General features: G+C 42.8%; 1 protein-coding gene across 2 annotated transcripts in view; it reads right to left on the bottom strand.

The window, feature by feature from the left end:
• The window catches only part of sptan1 (spectrin alpha, non-erythrocytic 1), a 155,515-nt gene that overhangs the window by 107,380 nt on the left and 21,802 nt on the right, over positions 1 to 26,333 (bottom strand). For both annotated transcript variants that reach the window (XM_080743101.1, XM_080743102.1), the window contains exons 2-5: positions 8,890 to 9,132; positions 7,563 to 7,688; positions 4,887 to 5,027; positions 1,790 to 2,070 (exon numbers count right to left, since the gene is read on the bottom strand). In XM_080743101.1, coding sequence (XP_080599227.1) covers positions 1,790 to 2,070; positions 4,887 to 5,027; positions 7,563 to 7,688; positions 8,890 to 9,126 — 785 coding nt within the window. In that variant the 5' untranslated portion in view covers positions 9,127 to 9,132. The remainder of the gene's footprint in view (positions 1 to 1,789; positions 2,071 to 4,886; positions 5,028 to 7,562; positions 7,689 to 8,889; positions 9,133 to 26,333) is intronic.

Raw genomic sequence — 26,333 nt, 5'->3', positions numbered from 1 at the left:
ATAAATACATGAGCTGCTCCTTCTCTTTGATCCACGAGATGGTCTCATCCACATCCCTGTTGTTATTATAAATACATTACTGTAGTTATTATAAATACATGAGCTGCTCCTTCTCCTTGATCCACGAGATGGTCTCATCCACATCCCTGTTATTATTATAAATAACTTTATTACTGTCATATCCCTGTTATTATAAATACATTACTGTAGTTATTATAAATACATGAGCTGCTCCTTCTCTTTGATCCAGGAGATGGTCTCATCCACATCCCTGTTGTTAATATAAATACATTACTGTAGTTATTATAAATACATGAGCTGCTCCTTCTCCTTGATCCACGAGATGGTCTCATCCACATCCCTGTTGTTATAAATACATTACTGTAGTTATTATAAATACATTACTGTAGTTATTATAAATACATTACTGTCACATCCCTGTTGTTATAAATACATTACTGTAGTTATTATAAATACATTACTGTAGTTATTATAAATACATGAGCTGCTCCTTCTCCTTGATCCACGAGATGGTCTCATCCACATCCCTGTTGTTAATATGAATAAATTACTGTCACATCCTGTTGTTAATGATAGCTTTATTACTGTCACATCCTGTTAATGATAGCTTTATTACTGTCACATCCTGTTGTTAACACATGGGCTGCTAAGGTTTATAACATTTATAGCTGTTGCTGCTGCCACCATTGACTTACGCTTTGTTTTGACGTGCCTCGCAAGCTTCGTGCGTGTGCGTGTCCAGAGAAGATTGAGGAGGATAATCCATTTGTTTACAAACGCTCGCGAAACTAAAATCCAAAAATCGCGGTAAAATCGCGGTAAAGTGTCGCCGTGAAAACAATCAGCTCTCTGCTTCCATGGGGCTGTTTTCATCTCATTCTTAGATAAAGCCGTTCTTATGTTTCAAAGTAGAATCTAAAGCAATGTTAAGTCCTTCCGTGATGTCTTCCCCAGAGGGGCTGCCTGCACTGACTGGGTGACGTAATGGACTCAGGTCATTCAAAGGGCAGCTGCAGGCTCAAAAGGTTAACTGTTTGTTGCCTCGTCTGTGAACGAGATAACTTCCTGTGGCAGGGGGACACCTAGTGGCCATAACTCGTCCCTGAACGAGTTTGGCTCCCCAAGTGTTAATGATAGCTTTATTACTGTCACATCCCTGTTGTCATTATAAGTGTGGTTTCTGTAAACCTCATAACTAACCAGGTGAAGGTCTATAGTCTCATAACTAACCAGGTGAAGGTCTATAGTCTCATAACTAACCAGGTGAAGGTCTATAGTCTCATAACTAACCAGGTGAAGGTCTATAGTCTCATAACTAACCAGTTGAAGGTCTATAGTCTCATAACTAACCAGTTGAAGGTCTATAGTCTCATAACTAACCAGGTGAAGGTCTATAGTCTCATAACTAACCAGGTGAAGGTCTATAGTCTCATAACTAACCAGGTGAAGGTCTATAGTCTCATAACTAACCAGTTGAAGGTCTATAGTCTCATAACTAACCAGGTGAAGGTCCTATAGTCTCATAACTAACCAGTTGAGGGTCTATAGTCTCATAACTAACCAGTTGAGGGTCTATAGTCTCATAACTAACCAGGTGAAGGTCCTATAGTCTCATAACTAACCAGTTGAAGGTCTATAGTCTCATAACTACACCTCGGCGTCTCCAAACAGCTTCCCTGCCTCTGCTGTGTCAGGGTTAGGGTTAGGGTTAGGGTCAGGGTCAGGGTTAGGGTCAGGGTCAGGGTAACTAACCTGTTCTATAACTAACCTGTTGAAGCGCTGCACCTCTGCGGCTCCAAACAGCTTTCCCTGCCTCTGCTGTGCTAGGCCTTTGAGGCGCTGCCAGGCGGCGTTCACCTCCTCCTGCTTGCGGACGATGAGCTCGGCCTCGGGGTGGCTCTCCTGGCTCAGCCGCGCAGCGAGCTGGTTCACCTCGTTGACGCGCTCCTCGTGGGCCGCCAGGTCCGTCTGGAACTCCTCGAACTTCTTCTGGAGGAGCTCCACATGCTCCAGGTCCTGGCCCAGCTCCTCTGAGGTGGCCATGGCCTCCTGGAGAGACAGGGTTAGGGTTAGGGTGAGTATCTATCTACAGGTCCTGGCCCAGCTCCTCGGAGGTGGCCATGGCCTCCTGGAGGGACAGGGTTAGGGTTAGGGTGAGTATCTATCTATCTACAGGTCCTGGCCCAGCTCCTCTGAGGTGGCCATGGCCTCCTGGAGGGACAGGGTTAGGGTTAGGGTTAGGGTGAGTATCTATCTATCTACAGGTCCTGGCCCAGCTCCTCCGAGGTGGCCATGGCCTCCTGGAGGGACAGGGTTAGGGTTAGTCATTCATCTATCTATGAATCTATCTATCTATCTATCTATCTATCTATCTATGAATCTATCTACAGGTCCTGGCCCAGCTCCTCAGAGGTGGCCATGGCCTCCTGGAGGGACAGGTAGTCATTAATCTATCTATGAAGGTATCTATCTATCTATCTATCTATCTATCTATCTATCTATCTATCTATCTATGAATCTATCTACAGGTCCTGGCCCAGCTCCTCAGAGGTGGCCATGGCCTCCTGGAGGGACAGGGTTAGGGTTAGGGTGAGTATCTATCTATCTATCTATCTATCTATCTATCTATCTATCTACAGGTCCTGGCCCAGCTCCTCAGAGGTGGCCATGGCCTCCTGGAGGGACAGGTAGTCATTAATCTATCTATGAAGGTATCTATCTATCTATCTATCTATCTATCTATCTATCTATCTATCTATCTATCTATCTATCTACAGGTCCTGGCCCAGCTCCTCAGAGGTGGCCATGGCCTCCTGGAGGGACAGGGAGCGAGTACTGGCATTCAACTATCTATGAAGGTATGAAGAGAGTCCGACTAGAGTTTTATCATTCAACTATCTATGAAGGTACGAAGAGAGTCTGACTAGAGTTCTATCATTCAACTATCTATGAAGGTACGAAGAGAGTCTGACTAGAGTTCTATCATTCAACTATCTATGAAGGTATGCTGAGAGTCTCACTAGAGTTCTATCATTCAACTATCTATGAAGGTATGCTGAGAGTCTCACTAGAGTTCTGTCATTCAACTATCTATGAAGGTATGCTGAGAGTCTCACTAGAGTTCTGTCATTCAACTATCTATGAAGGTATGCTGAGTCTCACTAGAGTTCTATCATTCAACTATCTATGAAGGTATGCTGAGTCTCACTAGAGTTCTGTCATTCAACTATCTATGAAGGTATGCTGAGAGTCTCACTAGAGTTCTGTCATTCAACTATCTATGAAGGTATGCTGAGTCTCACTAGAGTTCTATCATTCAACTATCTATGAAGGTATGCTGAGTCTCACTAGAGTTCTATCATTCAACTATCTATGAAGGTATGCTGAGTCTCACTAGAGTTCTGTCATTCAACTATCTATGAAGGTATGCTGAGTCTCACTAGAGTTCTGTCATTCAACTATCTATGAAGGTATGCTGAGAGTCTCACTAGAGTTCTATCATTCAACTATCTATGAAGGTATGCTGAGTCTCACTAGAGTTCTGTCATTCAACTATCTATGAAGGTATGCTGAGTCTCACTAGAGTTCTATCATTCAACTATCTATGAAGGTATGCTGAGTCTCACTAGAGTTCTATCATTCAACTATCTATGAAGGTATGCTGAGTCTCACTAGAGTTCTATCATTCAACTATCTATGAAGGTATGCTGAGTCTCACTAGAGTTCTATCATTCAACTATCTATGAAGGTATGCTGAGTCTCACTAGAGTTCTATCATTCAACTATCTATGAAGGTATGCTGAGTCTCACTAGAGTTCTGTCATTCAATTATCTATGAAGGTATGCTGAGTCTCACTAGAGTTCTGTCATTCAACTATCTATGAAGGTATGCTGAGTCTCACTAGAGTTCTATCATTCAACTATCTATGAAGGTATGCTGAGTCTCACTAGAGTTCTATCATTCAACTATCTATGAAGGTATGCTGAGTCTCACTAGAGTTCTGTCATTCAACTATCTATGAAGGTATGCTGAGAGTCTCACTAGAGTTCTGTCATTCAACTATCTATGAAGGTATGCTGAGTCTCACTAGAGTTCTATCATTCAACTATCTATGAAGGTATGCTGAGTCTCACTAGAGTTCTATCATTCAACTATCTATGAAGGTATGCTGAGAGTCTCACTAGAGTTCTGTCATTCAACTATCTATGAAGGTATGCTGAGTCTCACTAGAGTTCTGTCATTCAACTATCTATGAAGGTATGCTGAGTCTCACTAGAGTTCTATCATTCAACTATCTATGAAGGTATGCTGAGTCTCACTAGAGTTCTATCATTCAACTATCTATGAAGGTATGCTGAGTCTCACTAGAGTTCTATCATTCAACTATCTATGAAGGTATGCTGAGTCTCACTAGAGTTCTGTCATTCAACTATCTATGAAGGTATGCTGAGTCTCACTAGAGTTCTATCATTCAACTATCTATGAAGGTATGCTGAGTCTCACTAGAGTGCTGTCATTCAACTATCTATGAAGGTATGCTGAGTCTCACTAGAGTTCTATCATTCAACTATCTATGAAGGTATGCTGAGAGTCTCACTAAAGTTCTATCATTCAACTATCTATGAAGGTATGCTGAGTCTCACTAGAGTTCTGTCATTCAACTATCTATGAAGGTATGCTGAGAGTCTCACTAGAGTTCAGAGTGTAACTTGTAGAAATCAGTCATTTTAATCTGCTTTAACTTTGTTAAAATAGATCTTAACAGTGTTAAATAGCTCTATATTGTGACAGTAATCATTGCTAGTAAATACATTATTTTAATACCTTGTCAGTGATCCAGTATGTTCAGTAACAGTGTTAATACCTTGTCAGTGATCCAGTCCATGGCGTCCTCACATTCTCTCAGATACTGCAGCAGCTTCTGGGCCTGCAGCAGGCGGGTTCCTTTCTCCTTGGTCTTCAGCAGCAGCAGCTCCCACAGGCGGTGCAGCTCCTCCAGACGAGTCTGAGGAGACCAGACACTAAATGACTCACTGAGACTCCTCCATAAGGTCTACGAGTCTACAGAGACCACATCATAACTAGAAATACTGTTCTTATGAAACAGTGTGGGCTCCTCCAGACGAGTCTACAGAGACCACATCATAACTAGAAATACTGTTCTTATGAAACAGTGTGGGCTCCTCCAGACGAGTCTGAGGAGACCAGATCATAACTAGAAATACTGTTCTTATGAAACAGTGTGGGCTCCTCCAGACGAGTCTACAGAGACCACATCATAACTAGAAATACTGTTCTTATGAAACAGTGTGGGCTCCTTCAGACCAGTCTACAGAGACCACATCATAACTAGAAATACTGTTCTTATGAAACAGTGTGGGCTGGCATGGAACACAGCATTGAAACAAAGCATGTTATTAGCAGTAAAGAGCAACGATATCGTTTGGCATAAGAAGACACATTTGAATACATCAACCTTTTACAAAAGTAGTATTTTTGACAGCCCAAGTCCAATAAATATTATTATTATTATTCACATGCAAACACCAAAGAAGAGCAGCAAACAAAGGTTTGAACTGAAGACCTTAGTTTGCATGAATAATATGTGTTCACGTTCGTGTGTAGTTTAGACAGTAATTTACACACAGGATATTTAAATCAGCTTAGAAACTTGAGTCATCTCTAGACAGAAGGACACAGAACAGAGAGTCATGTCTAGACAGGAGACAGAAGTGGAATAAAGAACAATTGTCACAGCAAAACGTGTGTCTAAGGACGGGACCGCAATCCTTATTATCGTTCTGTCACGATTAAAAAAGAAACGCTCACAATAATCGTATCGCAGGGATTTTTAATTTGCCGAGTTGATAATTCAACACCTTCTATAGATGATAAAACAGCAGAAAAGACAGCTTTTGGTAACACTCTTATTTCACTTTAAACAAATGGACTCACCAAAAGTAGACGATCTGCAAGCTAACAGTTGTGAGCTTGTAGATCTGCTATTTTTAGCCAACGTCCCTTCCCCCCAGTCCCGAAATAGGGATTCTGGAGGTTGGAGTGTTTCCACAAAAAGTGACATTTTAACTATAATTTGATCATCACGATAATATTGTTAATCACAGTTATATTTTAACCACGATAAGCATGCGGTCCCATCCCTGTCCACACCCACACACACACACACACACACACACACACACACAGGACAACCTACTTGGATATACTCAGCCATATTGACACTTTTAACTATGGGTCTCTGTTGTGTCCGGTAGGGCGTGTAGGACTGAACCACACAGTGAAGGGTTAATGTAGGACTTGTAGGACTATTAAACCACACAGTGAAGGGTTAATGTAGGACATGTAGGACTATTGAAGCACACAGTGAAGGGTTAATGTAGGACTGAACTCATTCATACTAGTAGACCAACCTGGGAACTAAATGCTTACCAATAGCGATGAGTCATCACTTTTCACCCGTTTTCTAGCCCAAGGAATGTTTTTCGTGCAAAACAAATGCTTGCAATGGATTCAGAATCATGAAAAACCCCTAGTTTGACTCCTCACATGCTACTTAAAGCAGATTTCTTTAAATTATTTTCCTGGTAAGCATTTAGTTCCCAGATTGGTCAATCAGACTCGGCTAGCTTCCCCTAACTATAGGGTGAAGTGAGTGGCTCCTCACTTTGAAGCTGAAGGGGTGATGGGTGAGGGGGTGATGTGGGAAAGTAAAAGAAGGTTTACAGTGAATCGCTCTTCACCGCGGTTAATGGCGTTATGTTGTAGTTTTATGACTTTAGGAAACTATTTAGAAAACTACCCCGCCATGAACTGCTCTTCACCTTCTGTGGAGTATGAATGAGCCTTAAAGGGGCCTTATGGGGACAGTAGGACAACCTAACTGTAGTATGAATGAGCCTTAAAGGGGCCTTATGGGGACAGTAGGACAACCTAACTGTAGTATGAATGAGCCTTAAAGGGGCCTTATGGGGACAGTAGGACAACCTAACTGTAGTATGAATGAGCCTTAAAGGGGCCTTATAGGATGTGCCAAATGTAGTTCTAAGAGCGGCCATTTCTTGGGTAAACACAGCCTTACACAGGTGTTCTGATTAGACTATAGCATTAGTTCTATGCAATCAAACAATTGAAACACCTGTGTTTTGACCCAAGAAATGGCCGCTAAGGACTACAATGACGTAGCCGCTGGCACACACTATGGAGACAGTAGGACAACCAAACTGTCACTGAGTCACCAAACTAAATGAAAACTAGATCAAAACTAAGCTCTGATGACTAAAACTAAGACTAAATACATTTGGAGAAAAAAAAACAGTATATTTAGTCTTAGTTTTAGTTATCATAGCTCAGTTTGTATTTAGTTTTTGTTCAGTTCATCAGTGAAAGAAGGTATATAGTCTACGAACATTTTCCTCATGGTTTTAGTCGACTAAAGGGCATACGTGAGGCTATGATAGACCGATGGTGCAGAGTGGATGCATGTTGCAGTGCATGTGTTGACCAGAGGGTGGTGTCTTACACGGATGGTCTCGGAGGCGAAGTGTCCCTCGCTGATCATCAGACTGCCGGTCTCGTCCAGCTTGACGATGGCTCCGGCGTTGGCCTGAACCTCCGCTTCAAACGCTGCGTGCTTCTGGAGTTTACCCTGGGGAGGTCAAAGGTTAAGGTCAAACATCTGAGACAGACTCTTCTCCCTTCCCTAAAACACCCTGGACGACGCTCCACGCGTCCCAGACTCTTCTCCCTTCCCTAAAACACCCTGGACGACGCTCCACGTGTCCCAGACTCTTCTCCCTTCCCTAAAACACCCTGGACAACGCTCCACGCATCCCAGACTCTTCTCCCTTCCCTAAAACACCCTGGACGACGCTCCACGCGTCCCAGACTCTTCTCCCTTCCCTAAAACACCCTGGACGACGCTCCACGCGTCCCAGACTCTTCTCCCTTCCCTAAACACCCTGGACGACGCTCCACGCGTCCCAGACTCTTCTCCCTTCCCTAAAACACCCTGGACGACGCTCCACGCGTCCCAGACTATTCTCCCTTCCCTAAAACATCCACGCGTCCCAGACTATTCTCCCTTTTAACCTTTTAGCCTTAATGTCTGACTGTACCTCTGTTTACATTTATGACTAATAAAGTATTGTGTTATCCTTTTAGCCTTAATGTCTGACTGTACCTCTGTTTACATTTATGACTAATAAAGTATTGTGTTATCCTTTTAGTCTTAATGTCTGACTGTACCTCTGTTTACATTTATGACTAATAAAGTATTGTGTTATCCTTTTAGTCTTAATGTCTGACTGTACCTCTGTTTACATTTATGACTAATAAAGTATTGTTTACATTTATGACTAATAAAGTATTGTTTACATTTATGACTAAAGTATCGTGTAGTTCTTTTAGACTGTACCTGGAGGTTTGAAGGGTCATTGTAGTTCTAATAAAGGTATTTGTAGTTCTAATAGAATATAGGTGTAGTTCTAATAAATGCATTTGTAGTTCTAATAAAGGCATGTGTAGTTCTAATGAAGGTCTTTGTAGTTCTAATACAGGTCCTTGTAGTTCTAATACAGGTATTTGTAGTTCTAATAGAATATATGTGTAGTTCTAATAAAGGCATTTGTAGTTCTAATAAAGGCATTTGTAGTTCTAATACAGGTCCTTGTAGTTCTAATAAAGGTATTTGTAGTTCTGATAAAGGTGATTGTAGTTCTAATAAAGCTATTTGTAGTTCTAATACAGGTCCTTGTAGTTCTAATAAAGGTCCTTGTAGTTCTAATACAGGTAACTGTAGCTCTAATAAAGGTGAATGTAGTTCTAATAAAGGTATTTGTAGTTCTTACCTGCAGGTTTGAAGGGTCCTTGTAGTTCTCATCGGAGGCGATCTGTAGTTTCTCCTGGATCCATTTCTCCAGCTCCTCTGCGTCTCTCCTGAAGAACTGGAAGCGGTAAGAATCCTCCAGCTTCTGCCGGCGCACCAGGCTGAGGTCCTTGAAACGCCGGTAGCGATCCAAGACCTGCTGCCTGCGTTCCTGGATGTCATCTGCTGTCTCCAGCACCTTCACACCACTGGTGTCCATGATGGTCTGGAACACACACACACACACACTGTAAATACACTGTAGAACCTCCTGGATGTCATCTGCTGTCTCCAGCACCTTCACGCCACTGGTGTCCATGATGGTCTGGAACACACACACACACACACACACACACACACTGTAAATACACTGTCTACTCTAGAACCTCCTGGAAGTCATCTGCTGTCTCCAGCACCTTCACTCCACTGGTGTCCATGATGGTCTACAACACACACACACACACACACACACACACACACACACACACACACACACACACACACACACACACACACACACACACACACACACACAGTAAATACACCTTCACTCCACTGGTCCATGATGGTCTAGAGCGCACACACACACACACACACACACACACACACACACACACACACACACACACACACACACACACACACACACAGTTCTATAAGTGAGTGTTTATTACCGGTAGATATAAACACCCATAATAACGATATAATTTAATTCTTCCTCAGACATGTTGGAGCTCTGAGTCTCAGATTACACAAGCCTTGATCAAATCAATGATCATCACATGTGTTCAATGTGTTCAATATGTCAGTGTTCAATGTGTTCAATATGTCAGTGTTCAATGTGTTCAATATGTCAGTGTTCAATGTGTTCAATATGTCTGTGTTCAATGTGTTCAATATGTCAGTGTTCAATATGTCTGTGTTCAATGTGTTCAATATGTCAGTGTTCAATATGTCTGTGTTCAATGTGTTCAATATGTCAGTGTTCAATATGTCTGTGTTCAATGTGTTCAATATGTCAGTGTTCAATATATCTGTGTTCAATGTGTTCAATATGTCAGTGTTCAATATGTCTGTGTTCAATGTGTTCAATATGTCAGTGTTCAATATGTCTGTGTTCAATGTGTTCAATATGTCAGTGTTCAATATGTCTGTGTTCAATGTGTTCAATATGTCTGTGTTCAATGTGTTCAATATGTCAGTGTTCAATGTTCAATACACTGTTCAATATGTCTGTGTTCAATGTGTTCAATATGTCTGTGTTCAATGTGTTCAATATGTCAGTGTTCAATGTTCAATACACTGTTCAATATGTCTGTGTTCAATGTGTTCAATATGTCTGTGTTCAATGTTCAATAAACTGTTGAATATGTCTGTGTTCAATGTGTTCAATGTGTTCAATATGTCAGTGTTCAATGTGTTCAATATGTCTGTGTTCAATGTGTTCAATATGTCAGTGTTCAATATGTCTGTGTTCAATGTGTTCAATATGTCAGTGTTCAATATGTCTGTGTTCAATGTGTTCAATATGTCAGTGTTCAATATGTATGTGTTCAATGTGTTCAATATGTCAGTGTTCAATATGTCTGTGTTCAATGTGTTCAATATGTCAGTGTTCAATATGTCTGTGTTCAATGTGTTCAATATGTCAGTGTTCAATATGTCTGTGTTCAATGTGTTCAATATGTCAGTGTTCAATATGTCTGTGTTCAATGTGTTCAATATGTCAGTGTTCAATATGTCTGTGTTCAATGTGTTCGATATGTCAGTGTCCAATATGTCTGTGTTCAATGTGTTCAATATGTCTGTGTTCAATGTTCAATATGTCTGTGTTCAATGTTCAATACACTGTTCAATCACAAGACTAAAAACACGTTGGAAAACATTGTGTATTTCATGACAACTTCTCAAGAGGTCAGAGGTCAGCCCGCGGCCAATAAAAAGCACTAAAGGTGGTTGCACACTGCTGCGTTTTTTCGTTGCGAAATGCGTTTTTCAGGACAAGGAGTGAGAGAGAGATAGAGAGAGCAAGGGACTGAGTGGTGCGCGAAACGGGCGGCAGTGTGCAAACGTGACTGACATAACTTGAGGTTGATTTTTTATTTGCGTGCTCCGAAATTCACTCTGATATTCGGCCCGAAAAACGCAGCAGTGTGCAACCAGCTTTACTGGACAAAATGAATTTAAGCCATCGATGACAATAAGTTGTTTGTACTTTCACTACAGTAAACATGTTTAACAAGGCCTTGGCTTTTCATTGAATTATTATTACTATTTATAGCCTCCATAAGTCATATCTGCCCATGAAAGATTGCGGAGCATCTTGTTAAAGGGCTTATTGTGTTTAAAAAGACATATTGTCCCACTTGTATGCAACTACGCATGCCCCCGCCCACTGAAATCTAAATGGTTAAAATGGCTAAAACGATAGAAAGCAGTAAATGAAAACATTTTAACACTCATCTTTTCTTTTCTCTGATTAAAATCTAAAATATGAACCCTTGTTGTAAAAAAAACAAAGTTGTCTTTTAAGTAAAATATCAGAGTATTTGTCCCACCACTCCAGACTCCATGTCAGACCATTCATTTCTAAAGCACTGGGGGGGGGGGGGGGGGGGGGGGGGTGACCATTCCTCTGCATCCGGACAGACAGGGAGGGGGACAAAGCAGCCCCCCCCCCCCCCCCCCCCCTGCTCAGCTGACCAGGCCAGCGGGCCAGATGGGGGCGGGGCCGGACATTCCACATGCATTTCAACAAGTCTCTGGGATTCACTCATCAATAGGAACGCTGCAGTCAGCATGTTTGTCCCCCCGTGTCCTCCCCCCGGCCTGTCCCCCCTTCCCCCCCCCTGCCTGTCCCCCCCCCCCCCCCCTCCCTGTCCTGTCCCCCCGATATCAACCCCACCTCCCCTCAAACATCCACCAGCTAGTAGAGAATCACCAGTGTTTCTGACATGGCACACTTTTCACAGTTAAAAGATCATTGGACTAAAACCATGACATTCACCAGCTAGTAGAGAATGACTAGGAGTGACTGTCGAGTCGACTACTAACTAGACTAGACTACTCCACTGTAAATATCTTCTATTCTATTTATTTATATTTTATTATCCTTTTATTTGTGTTATTGATGATATCCTATGCAACGTATACTGTGTTCTATCCGTCTGTCTTTCAATGTTATTTGATAACAAGTGGTTCCTGTGTAGTGTAACTGTACTTTTTCCTATGAAACCCTCTAATAAACTCTTCAATCAATCAATCAATCAATCGAAAACTAAGACCATGACATTAACTATAGTAGTGAATGTCTAATGTCTAGTAGTGACTATAGACTAAAACCAGAATGTCTAGTGAGTCAAGTCAACAGGATTTCAAATGTTTTATTTCAATTTTAACGCCATACAAGGGCATGATATTAAGGCTTGTCCTGTTGTCTGGGACAACCGATACATCTTAATGGACAAGTTCATTAAAAATGTACTTGCCGTTAGACAAGTGGCTCTTGGTTTCACGTTTACTGTGACGCTCCTAGCAGCTTTGTGTTGTATGTAGACTATGGACTGTGGAATGGAGTGGAGGGGGCCAAGGGAGGTCTTATTTATTTGTCAATTAAAAAAAATAAAAAAAACAGAAAAATAAATGACAAACGGCAGACTTATGTCCGGACAAGTGACTTTTGTGCCTGGACAAGCGAATGGCGAATGTACTTGTCCAGAGGACAAGTGCCTCACAGAGGCATGTCAGGCCTTTAGCTACAGCTTCCACCACAGCAATGCTAACTCTTCCAGGAATAGAAAGCCTGCTGTTTCTAAAGGCTTGGATGATGTCACTGGGAGGCGGGGTTGTGCTCTGAGACACAGACAGGAAGTGTAGCATATTATTAATGAATGATTAATTAATTAGTGAGGAGCAATCACATGATGTTGGAAACGGGCGGAGTGCTCCTTTAAGTTATATAACGTTTAATGGAAATAAAAGAGGCTTAATGTTTGGCTCCAGGCAGGAAGAGAAATGGAAGACTAGGATTAGTGGATTAAATGCATACTGTTTATTTACTGTGTAAATCACTGTAGCTGTGCTCACAACATGAGCTTGTAGATCAGCTAAATGCATACAGTTTATTTACTGTGTAAATCACTGTAGCTGTGCTCACAACCTGAGCTTGTAGATCAGCTAAATGCATACTGTTTATTTACTGTGTAAATCACTGTAGCTGTGCTCACAACATGAGCTTGTAGATCAGCTAAATGCATACAGTTTATTTACTGTGTAAATCACTGTAGCTGTGCTCACAACCTGAGCTTGTAGATCAGCTAAATGCATACTGTTTATTTACTGTGTACATCACTGTAGCTGTGCTCACAACATGAGCTTGTAGATCAGCTAAATGCATACTGTTTATTGTCTCCACCAGCCGAAGGCTTGGGGGAGAGTATGTTTTCCCCTTCGTCCGTCCGTGTGTGCGTGCGTGCGTCCGTGCGTCCGTCCGTGTGTCCTCGCAGTTTGTGTGCAGCTAATCTCAGTCGCCGTTGGCCCGGTCGCTGCCAAAGTGAGCACACACATTCCCTGGATGCCAATCTAGAACCTCTGCCCTAAATTTTTCAAATGGGCCTTTTCTAGCGCCACCTAGTGGCCGATGTTCGCAAAACACATTTCTGTGCACTACTCTTACAGATTTTGTCCAAAAATCCTACAAATCGGTAGGCAGTATCTCGACAGTCATGTGATCGACACAGATCTGTCCGATTTTGCAAATTCCTTCCTGATTGGCTAAAATTGGCTTCCAAAGTTTGTAGGATTGAGCTGTTTTGAACAAAATGCCTCAAATCCCAAACGCAAAGTGCAATTATCATGAAATCGCGCACACACGTTCCCACTAGGCCGAGGAAGAAATGCCACTTAATTTTTTTTAAATCAGCCTCATGGTGGCGCTATAACAGGCCGATTTGTGGTTTTACCTATAACTCCATCGATCAGTTTCAAACTTTGTAAGCGCACTCCCTAGAGGCTAAGGATAAACCTTTGCCCTGCATTTTTCACATCAGCCTTTTATAGCGCCACCTTTGGGCAGACTTATGTAAAACACATTTTTGGATATTACTCCTTGAGATTTTATCCAAAAATCACGCAAATCGGTACACAGTATCTCTATAGTCATGTGATCAAGTCCGATCCGTCTGATATTTCATATTCCATCCTGATTGGCTAATATTAGCTTCCAAAGTTTGCAGGATTGCTCCGTTTTTGAACAAAATGCTTCAAATCATCAACGCAGCTTGCGATTACCGTGAAATTTGCCACACATATTCCCACTACGTCAAGGAACAAATGCTACCTTTTTTCACATTGGCCTGTTATAGCGCCACCAGCAGGTAGAGTTTAGCAAAACACATTTTTGGAACACAATGCTTCAAATCATGCATGCAGCGTCCGATTTCCATGAAAGATCTATGGTGAAGAACACATGCCACCCTTTTTACATTGGCCTATTATAATAATAATAATAATAATAAACTTTATTTGTATAGCGCTTTTTAAGACAGAGTCACAAAGTGCTTGACAGTAAAAACGAAGGTGCAGCAAAGAAAACAAAACAAATCAACAATATCGTTACAGTAACATCATATCAGAAATAGGAAAAGCAAAAATAAGAAGATATAAAAAGCATACAAGGAACAATAAAAACAACGGTGAAATCACATGTGCTAGGGGTTGAAGGCAGCTCTATAGAGGTGGGTTTTTAGCAGTGTTTTAAAGCGGGGCAAAGAATCAGCAAGTCTTATATGTTCCGGTAGGGCATTCCAAAGCGTTGGGGCTCTGAAAGAAAAGGCCCGTTCACCTCTTGTAATGTAATTACAGGTAGGAATGATCAGCAGTCCTTTGCCTGAGGATCTAAGAGCACGAGACGGTTCATAGGGGACGAGTAGATCAGATATATAAGAGGGTGCGAGGCCGGACAGGGCCTTGTACGTGATGAGTGAGATTTTAAAGTCTATTCTAAATGAGATAGGTAACCAGTGCAGGGAGGCTAAAATAGGTGTGATGTGGTCAAATTTTCTGGTGCCAGTTAAAAGTCTTGCAGCTGCGTTCTGATTCTGAATGAGTTGGAGGCGATGAATTGATTTTTTAGAAAGGCAGGAGTAGAGGGAATTGCAGTAGTCTAGGCGTGAATAAATAAATGCATGGATGACCTTTGTCAGATCAGGGGTAGACAGAAAGGGTTTAATATTATACAGTAGCACCACCGGGACACACGGCCTGGTGGAGACCTGTGCTCGGAAGAGCACTGCTTCTAGTTTACTGTGTACATCACTGTAGCTGTGCTCACAACATGAGCTTGTAGATCAGCTAAATGCATACTGTTTATTTACTGTGTACATCACTGTAGCTGTGCTCACAACGTGAGCTTGTAGATCAGCTACTTTCACTGAGTATTGTGTTATAAAATAGGTCTTAAGTGATTTAGATTTGATGATACGATAGGCAATTTATCAAAAACTAAAGAAGTGTGCTTCTCGATTATTCGATTAATCCAATAGGCCTAAATGGATAGAATAATCAGTAACGAATGAATCGATTCCAGCCCTAAAATCTCCAAAAATCTCTTCTGCGCAATGCACCATGGGGCGTTGGAAAGTTGTGGATACAGCCAGAACACCCAGGGTCACATTGACCAAGCTTCACTGGACGCTAAATGAAATTAACTCATGAATTGTGCAGTGTTTAAGGTTTATGATGTCAGATATAGAGTAGACTACAGTGCAGTTCTAACTGGGCTGTTCTGTTAAAATGGAAGTGGGTCGTGGAGAAAATAGACCTGAGCTGAAGAAAATTATAATCAGCTGCACAACTTGACCTGAAACTGAGACCAGATTGTTAAGGGCCTACCAGTAGAGCTTTTATTATAAACACCTACCAGTGGATATACAGTATGCTAGGTAGAGATGGACCGATTGCAAAATTCTTGGCCGGTACCGATCCACCGGTTTTATGAAGGTCTGACCTGCCAAAACCGATTTTTCCGATACCGATTTATTTAGCTAAGAACTAGAAAATAGGGTTGCTCCAATAGCCTTTTCTTTCAGGCCAAGTAGGCCTACAAGACATACTTCAATTTGAGTACCAATAAGCTAGAAGAACACTAATGCCAAATCAATCACAATAGTACAATATCCAAAATCACAGACAATATCCAGTCTAATATGACCGTCTGGACTAGGCAGGAGGAAAGCAGGTGACGCATGCTTTTTTTCCCCCTTCCTTTTGGAGACGACATTGACACAGGATTATGGAATATATCCTTACATTGCAAAGGTAATCAGCACCATCTGTATTCTGTAGGCTGCCACTAAGTAGACTGGCTGCTACTTGCTAATGTTTACTTTAGTCACAGGACCATAGCATCATGCTGTGCAGTGCCATAGACACAATCGGCATAAAACCGGTGTTTATGTCAGTGACCTGCCGGTCACCGATTCGGCCAGTTTGATATCATACCTGCCGATTTTTTATATTGGCCGATTCCGATTTCCATCCCTAATCCACACATAAACTAAGATTTAAGTTTCTGCTCCTGCATCTAATGGACATCAAATACACTAAACTACATTAATGAAAATGACTATGGTACTGGCCCTTAAGCTATGAGCTCCATATGCTTTCCTCCCCAAGACCAATAGAGAAAATATCCAAGCTCACATCTCAGATTATCAATCTTTGCTATTTGTTTAAAAATAAAAAGGTTTTTTTTTTGTCTATAAATATACAGGAAACAGGGAGTCAGGCCTATGGGTTAAATGGGTCCAGATTTCCTTTTAGCCAGAAACATTGATTGATGAATCAGTGGCAGTAGAAGTAGTTTTAAATGACTCCAGTCAGCAGGTCCATGAAGAGGCTTGTTTTAACCAAGAACTCATGAAGCATTGGTCAGTTCAGATCAGAACACAACTTGCTCATGAAGTTGAGATTATTTGAGATAAATGCATTTACCGTAAATCACCAATTAATCGCCCGGTGGCAAACTGCCGCCGGGTCCCATATATCCGCCCGGGGTCTGACCCCATTTTGCGCAATAAACGCCTGATTCAAATAAGCGCAAGGTTTGTTTAAGCGCCTGGGCCGTTATTTGCAATTAATATTATCCTTATTATGTTTTATGTAAGAGCCCGGGCTATTATTTGTTTGGTTGTTTGGTATTATTTGCTATTTATTGAACTTAACTGGTCATTTATGTTGCATGGCAGTGGTGCGCTGAAAACAGCAAATCTACAAGCTCACAGCAGTGCTGTGACAGCACGTTGCAACGCACCGCGTCGCTACGGGTCATATGTTGCATGACGGTAGTGCGCTGAAAACAGCAAATCTACAAGCTCACAGCCCTGTGGACAGACACTTCTAAGCCAAATGTATATGGTGCTCAGCCCAGTGCTGCGCCATAACGCGCGTCGGGGAACAGATTGCCAAAGGACACCAAAAAAAGAGAGAGGAAAAAAGGAGTCTGCTGCTATCTGCGCACTGACCATCATTCATTACTGTCTAAAACGTTGCTACAATGCAAAGTTTGCGTGAGTGTAGGCCTACTTTAATGGCAAAACATTGTGATGGAGAAAGACTGGCCAATAAAGAAAAGAACAGCTGGATCAGAATAAGTCATTACCTACTGTTGCTGCCTCTTGTTATCCAGTCCACATTTTGAAGAAGTAATCCATTATTTTGAGGTTCAAGGGGAATGCAGAAGGCTTAATCATAAATTAATGCAATACCAAAATGGTTTAATGTCAGGATAGTGGAGCTATTCAGTGGTCATGTCAGCGAGTCCAGTCAGAGCACAGCTGCAGGACTTCTGCGCTAATTGGGTCGTTGACGACTTCTAGATGCGTCTTTGCTGGCATGCGGTAATTGATTCTTTTGGAGAAAGTTTACCATAGTATAGTAGACCTATATATATTTTTTAAAAAGGCTTTCATACACTCTTGATATTTTTTAAATGAGGTTTGGTCTAATAAATCGAAATGTGCTATTTTCTGGGTGTTGGTAACAATTAAAATAATAATAATAATAATCATAATTATAACATTTATTATAACATTTTGATTATTAATACTATTATATAGTTTGGGAAAGAAAAATTTACCAAATAATGGCCCAGGGCTGGCCAGTGCCAAAATAAATAAAAGCCTGTTACCAATAGCCGCCTGGTCCCTTTTAAGCGCCCGGGGTCCGACCCCATTTTGCGAAATAAACGCCCGGGCTACTAATTGGTGATTTACGGTATGTCAGAAATGTCTGTAATATAACAAAAAAGATATATACAAATTATAAGGATATATACTATAGTATACAATTATACATGTATAAACATGTATAATGTAGTATATATATATATATATATATATGTCATAGTATATTAGAGAAACAGCACATTCGAGACGCGGAGCACTCGTGGTGCGGCACGGGGCGGAGCAAGCGGTCGCCACACCAACGTACTCCAGGCGGTGCGCCGCTCTATTGTCCACGACACTGCGAGCGGCTACCGAAGCCCCCCTGTATCCACGAAGCCCAAACGAGTTACGAGGCCCCCCTGGGTCCACGAAGCCCCAAGCGGCGCGAAGGCCAGCGGACCTTGGTCCTGCTCTTCGCCCCCGAGCGCCGCAGGCGCGAGTGGCCGCGAAGAGCGGGCCAGGGCCGCGCGGCCGGCGGAGCGCCGCGCGAGTTACGAAGCCGTGGTGAATGCAATCGTTATATTTATGCCCAGGCCGTAAGGCCTGGGCAAGCGCACGTTAAACGCCCTGTCCAAGTGACTACAATGGAGCTAATGGCTAGGCTAGGCTAGGCTAGGCTAGGCTAGGCTAGGCTAGGCTAGGCTAGGCTAGGCTAGGCTAGTAAATAAAGAGTAAACACTTCCGGTCTGCGGCGAGTTCAAAGCGTGACGTAACTCTCTTATCCAGTGGCTGACGTCGCCATCTGGTGGTGATTAGTGTGTGGTGAACGTCAAAACGAGTGCTCCTTGACAACTTTTACTGGTTTCTTGAACATACTGTAACATATATATATATATATATATATATATATATATATATATACACACTATACTACATATTATATAAAATATAATGTATTGTTTACATACTAACTTTCTGACCTTAAATGAAAATAAAATGGAAATTATATTATTTGGCCACGAGACGATCCCACCCTGCACTATCCCGGACACTCTCACCCCATATATCCGCTCCTCTGCCAAAAACCTTGGTGTTACCTTCGATAGTGCGTTCAAATTCAACCAACACATTAGTTCTGTCATAAAAACAAGCTTTTTTCAGTTACGACTTTTAGCAAAGATAAAACCATATCTCCCCCGCCATCAACTGGAGATGGCTATTCATGCTTTCATCACGTCCAGACTGGATTATTGCAACTCTCTATATACTGGCATAGAGCAGGCGTCAATTAGACGTCTGCAACTCGTGCAAAATGCAGCGGCCCGCCTCCTAACAGGCACAAAAAGGCGTGAGCACATCACCCCAATCCTCGCCTCTCTCCATTGGCTTCCTGTAAATTTTAGAATTGATTTTAAAGTGATTTTATTTATTTATAAATCACTAAATGGGCTGGCTCCAGCATATTTATCTGTGCTTGTTGCACCTTACACCCCAGCTAGGGCGTTAAGATCCGCAGACAAGTTATTGTTGAATGTTCCCACCACTATCTTTAAAAAGAACAGGGGCTACCACTCCTTCACAGCCACAGCCCCTCGGCTCTGGAATAGCCTACCCCTCCCAATTAGATCTGCACAGTCAATTGGGACTTTCAAAATTCTATTAAAAACGCATCTTTTCTCACAGGCTTTTAATCGCATTTAAACGTTTTAATTAGTCCTTTTTTATTATTATTATTGTTATTATTATTATTCCTTTGCATTATTGTCTATTGTTCCCTATTTCGTTGCTTTTGTTTGTTCCATGAATTGTTTGAAATGTTTTTGTTTTTAACTTGTACAGCACTTTGGTTCAGCTTGACTGTTTGTAAATGTGCTATATAAATAAAGTTTGATTGATTGATTGATAATGTAAATGCAAAAACTAGATTTTGTACCTACAGTGCCTGCCTGCCTGCCTGCCTGCCTGCCTGCCTGCCTGCGACAATAAATGCACATTAATCAACAGGTCAGTTTCCACAGCAGTGTAAAGGGGACAGAGTTATTAATGCTATTAGATAGATTTCATCTGCAGACTGTAAAGAATGGTGATACAACTATCCTTACAATGTGTACAACAACAATAAGACCAGTATACATACACCACCATTATAACATGGAGATGATTACATTCTGTTTGCTTCATCATCAACATGTTCCTCATGCCATGTGAACTCTATGAACTGATATGAGGAGGGGGGGGGGGGGGGGGGGGGGGCTGGTGAAGGGTAGCTCCTCCCCCAGCTCATGGGACAACAGTTAGTTCCTGATAAGAGTGAAGCTGCTGATGATAACACTGAACTACACTAGTGACTACACTTAAAGGACAACTTCGTTTTTTTACAACAAGGGTTCATATTTTAGATTGTAATTCGAGAAAAGAAAAAGTGAGTGTTAAAATGTTTTCATTTGCTTCATTCTATTGTTTTAGTGCGTTTACCGTGCTAAAATGTGGGGCATGCGTACGCATGGGGGCATGCGTACAAGTGGCTAAATATGTCTTTTTAGACACAATAAGCCTGCAATTTCTTTATTGCTATTTACAGTAACACTTCTAGCCCCCATAAGTCACATCCAACCATGAAAGGTTGTGTTGTATCTTGGGAATGGGCTTATTCTGTGTAAAATGACCTATTTAGCCACTTGTACGCATGCCCCCAACCACTGAAATAAGAATATCTAAAACAATAGAAAGAAGTAAATGAAATAATTTTAACACTCATCTTTTATATTCTTTAATTACAATCTAAAATATAAACCCTTGTTGTAAAAAACTAAAGTTGTCCTTTAAGCCTCGATCAGAGTCTGCGGTGAAGAGCTATCCACCGCAAATTTGAGGTGGAAAAGCTTTCCACCTCAAGTCAGAAAATAAGTGGAGGTCATCATAGTCCGTCACGGCCCACGGTGAAGTCCTTTACCCCGCCTCCCTCTGGTTCAGACGCAAACTCAGGTCGACCAATCAGTGAACGGGGTGAAGAGCCTATCTGTCTGAAAGTAAAAACAGAGAGATGTGTCGGGACTCGCGGGGGAAAGCTCTTCACCGCGAGGAATGACGTAACGTTGTAGTTTTATGACTCAAAAAGACTACACCGCGGTGGATAGCCTTCCACCGTGGTGCCGACTCTGATAGAGGCTTAACAGTCACCACACCATACTGACTGGTGGAGGCTGCTCTACAAAATCGCAGGACAAAAAATATAAATTAAAACAAAACAAAAAACAGTGATAAGCACTAACCAATGGGACAGACCTAAACATAGTGACAGGCACTAACAACCAATGGGACAGACCTTAACGCCAGAAGAACAGCACTTCGTTGACACGCCGGGGGCGGCATAGCTCAGGGGTAGAGAAACCGTTATTAGAGCACGAAGGGTTCCCAGTTCGAATCCGGGCTCCCCCTGAGTTAATGTCGAGGAGTCCTTGGGCAAGACTCTGAACCCCACATTGCTCCCGGTGAGCAGGTTGGTGCCTTGCATGGTTTCCTCCGCCACCGGTGTATGAATGTGTGCGTGAATGGGTGAATGTAATGCACAATCTATGTAAAGCGCTTTGGATAAAAGCGCTATATAAATGCACCATTTACCATTTACCACGCCCATCAGCTGCTCAAGTGCCAAAGTTCAAAGGAACGTCAGGAATGACACTCTGGTCATTCTGTTCCTAACCAGTCTATATGTGTGACCGCCCCCCCCACACTCTGGTCATTCTGTTCCTAACCAGTCTATATGTGTGACCGTCCCCCCCACACTCTGGTCATTCTGTTCCTAACCAGTCTATATGTGTGACCGCCCCCCCACACTCTGGTCATTCTGTTCCTAACCAGTCTATATGTGTGACCGCCCCCCCCACACTCTGGTCATTCTGTTCCTAACCAGTCTATATGTGTGACCGTCCCCCCCACACTCTGGTCATTCTGTTCCTAACCAGTCTATGTGTGACCGTCCCCCCACACTCTGGTCATTCTGTTCCTAACCAGTCTATATGTGTGACCGTCCCCCCACACTCTGGTCATTCTGTTCCTAACCAGTCTATATGTGTGACCGCCCCCCACACTCTGGTCATTCTGTTCCTAACCAGTCTATATGTGTGACCGTCCCCCCACTCTCTGGTCATTCTGTTCCTAACCAGTCTATATGTGTGACCGTCCCCCCCACACTCTGGTCATTCTGTTCCTAACCAGTCTATATGTGTGACCGTCCCCCCACACTCTGGTCATTCTGTTCCTAACCAGTCTATATGTGTGACTGTCCCCCCACACTCTGGTCATTCTGTTCCTAACCAGTCTATATGTGTGACCGCCCCCCCACACTCTGGTCATTCTGTTCCTAACCAGTCTATATGTGTGACCGTCCCCCCACACTCTGGTCATTCCAATCCTAACCAGTCTATATGTGTGACCGTCCCCCCACACTCTGGTCATTCCAATCCTAACCAGTCTATATGTGTGACCGTCCCCCCACACTCTGGTCATTCTGTTCCTAACCAGTCTATATGTGTGACCGTCCCCCCCACACTCTGGTCATTCTGTTCCTAACCAGTCTAATGTGTGACCGCCCCCCCAGTCTATATGTGTGACCGCCCCCCCAGTCTATATGTGTGACCGCCCCCCCAGTCTATATGTGTGACCGCCCCCCCAGTCTATATGTGTGACCGTCCCCCCACACTCTGGTCATTCCAATCCTAACCAGTCTATATGTGTGACCGTCCCCCCACACTCTGGTCATTCTGTTCCTAACCAGTCTATATGTGTGACCGCCCCCCCAGTCTATATGTGTGACCGCCCCCCCACACTCTGGTCATTCTGTTCCTAACCAGTCTATATGTGTGACCGCCCCCCCACACTCTGGTCATTCCAATCCTAACCAGTCTATATGTGTGACCGCCCCCCCACACTCTGGTCATTCTGTTCCTAACCAGTCTATATGTGTGACCGTCCCCCCACACTCTGGTCATTCCAATCCTAACCAGTCTAATGTGTGACCGTCCCCCCACACTCTGGTCATTCCAATCCTAACCAGTCTATATGTGTGACCGCCCCCACACACTCTGGTCATTCCAATCCTAACCAGTCTATATGTGTGACCGCCCCCCCACACTCTGGTCATTCCAATCCTAACCAGTCTAATGTGTGACCGTCCCCCCAACACTCTGGTCATTCTGTTCCTAACCAGTCTATATGTGTGACCGTCCCCCCACACTCTAGTCATTCTGTTCCTAACCAGTCTATATGTGTGACCGCCCCCCCACACTCTGGTCATTCTTTTCCTAACCAGTCTATATGTGTGACCGTCCCCCCACACTCTGGTCATTCTGTTCCTAACCAGTCTATATGTGTGACCGCCCCCCCACACTCTGGTCATTCCAATCCTAACCAGTCTATATGTGTGACCGCCCCCCCACACTCTGGTCATTCCAATCCTAACCAGTCTATATGTGTGACCGCCCCCCCACACTCTGGTCATTCCAATCCTAACCAGTCTATATGTGTGACCGCCCCCCCCCAACTCTGGTCATTCTGTTCCTAACCAGTCTATATGTGTGACCGCCCCCCCCCCCCAACACTCTGGTCATTCTGTTCCTAACCAGTCTATATGTGTGACCGCCCCCCCACACTCTGGTCATTCCAATCCTAACCAGTCTATATGTGTGACCGCCAACCCCCCCCCCCCCCCCCCCCACACACACTCTGGTCATTCCAATCCTAACCAGTCTATATGTGTGACCGCCCCCCCCCCCCCCCACACTCTGGTCATTCCAATCCTAACCAGTCCAGAGATGTCATTACGTGCGCGTCCCGCGTCAGAAACGCGTTCACGTCGCCCAGAGACGCATTCACGTCATGTTCCAGGGGTCCCACGGACGCATCCTCATTGGAGTCCATGTTAAAATAATTTAGAGCGTCGCGGTCAGGGTCCCCGCGGAATGAATGTGTCGCAAACAGCATTTCGTTTCATTAATATCCTCGCCAGAAACTGCCTGCCGTCTGTCTGTCTCTTTCTGCATGCAGCGGAGCCACCGCGCTCTGCAGCAGCAGAGGCTCCACTGAACTTCGCTCCCCCGTACATGAAGGTGCTCTGTCCTATGGCTCTGTCACTGTGATGCTACGTTTAGCTACATGCTAAAGCTACTGCCGTTTCTGGCTGCTGTTCTGAGGCAGAGTGAGGCTGGCAGAGGGTCATAAACTCATTAAGTCATAAAAAGACGTCTGATTTTCAAAGCGGAGAAACTAATTATCTGTGATTTACAACAGCCCGAGCGCTCCACGTTCTCATAGTATTACGTCTCTCCCATACGAGTGGTCTCTCCATACACAGTGGTGAGATCCGTGAGAAAAGTATACTCAAATGTTTTACTTAAGTAAAAGTATCTATACTGCAAGTAAAAGTCCGGAATTCAAAATGTACTTGAGTAAAAGTATAGGCTACACTTAGGACTAAACGTAAAAGTACTCATTATGCACAATGATTCTGTATCACATGTTACCAAACAAGAATTGACACAGTCAATATATAAGCTGGTCAGATGGAAAAAAAAAAGTTTTTTGAAAAAAAAAAAAAAAATGTTTTTTGAAGAAAAAAAAAGTTTTGGAAAAAAAAGTTTTTTGGAAAAAAAAAGTTTTGAAAAAACTCGGGCGTGCTCAAACAACAGTAATAACTGCGTATTACCTTACTGTACTTTACTGTACTGTATACTGTACCTCACTGTACTGTACTGTACATATTCTGTGTTCTATATCTATGAAGTCTGTGTTCTAGATCTATGAATTTTGTCACTCCCCCCCCCCCCGTGTATGTGTGTGTGTGTGTGTGTGTGTGTGTGTGTGTGTGTGTGTGTGTGTGTGTGTGTGTGTGTGTGTGTGACTTTTACTTATAACTGAGTACATCTACAGTGCAGTATTGATACTTTTAAGATACTTTTAAAAAAACAAGTGTAAAACATTTGAGTACTTTTTCCAACAGCTACTTTCCCCCATAGCCTGGAGGACTCCTGCTAAGTTTGCAGTTGCCTTAGAGCCTATTACTCTATAAATCTATCTGTGATGTCTGATTGTACTAAAACTAGCATGCTTATTAGGCAGTAGTGGGAAAAGTACTCGCATTCTTTACTTAACTCATTAAAAGCCAACCCCGCGATGTCGCGGGAAAAGTAATAGAGTATCTATAGTGCCATCCACGCGATGTCGCGGGAAAAGTAATATATTACTGTAACGGCGAGTAAAAATACCTAGTACAATGGCCGACGCTCCGGAGACGAAATCCGCGCTGATTTGTCATCATCACGGCTCCACGAGCACACAATAGTCATCCCATAACATTGAGGTGGACGGGCCGCCTCATCTTTAATGTCCATTATCTCAAAACTACACTTTAGAAGCGAAGATGGAGGCAGATGCTCGCTTATAAAACACATGTATAAACGCTACGAGCCGATCCAGCATGGCTCCACATAAACAATGATCGGTTCAGTCGAAGGATCCGATGACGTCAGACCGGAAGTACTTCCGGTGGCCTTCAAAATAAGACAAAATAAGAGAACGGCCGTGAATGGGGGGGGGGTGGGAGGCACTCTGGATATTATAATCCGTTAATGTCTGAGGCTTTTAATGAGTTAAGTATCATGCAATACTGCAATGTCAGTGGAAGTCTTGTATTCAAAATGTAGGATACTTGAGTACAAGTATAAAAAGTATTTGTATTAAAATGTACCAAAAGCAGAAAGTACGCATTATGCAGAACTTAATGTAACCAAGGTGTTCAAATAAGTGTATTGATTGTAGGCATTTTCCAAAATCTTGTGGTATTTCACTGCTACATATCGTTCTAAATATATGCTTTCTTGTCATTTAGTACAATGAATGTGTTACCGTGTCTCTAGAAATGTGCTCATTATTGGTGAAGATACTAACTGTAATTCTCAAAGACTCGCATTGGTTCATTCAGCACATCGTTTTTGCTCTGTTTCATTTGATATTAAAATGCAACTCGAATTAATCTACTGTGTGGACACTGATCAGATGACAGGAAGAAGCAGCTCATCAATGAATGTACTTTGTGTTGCTTTTGTAAATTGTGTAGGGTACGATATTTTCATGACTTCACACCAAAGCCCATATCATGGTCATAGAGTTAAATCATTGACAACTTGCATACTCGTTCAGTTCATATGTTAATGCAGATGGTATGCAGATGGTGTGACACATCACCTACTACAGCCTACAACGATGC

The sequence above is a fragment of the Nannobrachium achirus genome, assembly GCF_963921795.1.
Source record: "Nannobrachium achirus genome assembly, chromosome: 15".
NCBI lineage: Eukaryota > Metazoa > Chordata > Actinopteri > Myctophiformes > Myctophidae > Nannobrachium > Nannobrachium achirus.
The sequence above is the reverse complement of the archived record's forward strand: the minus strand, read 5'-3'. Positions and strand labels throughout refer to the sequence as shown.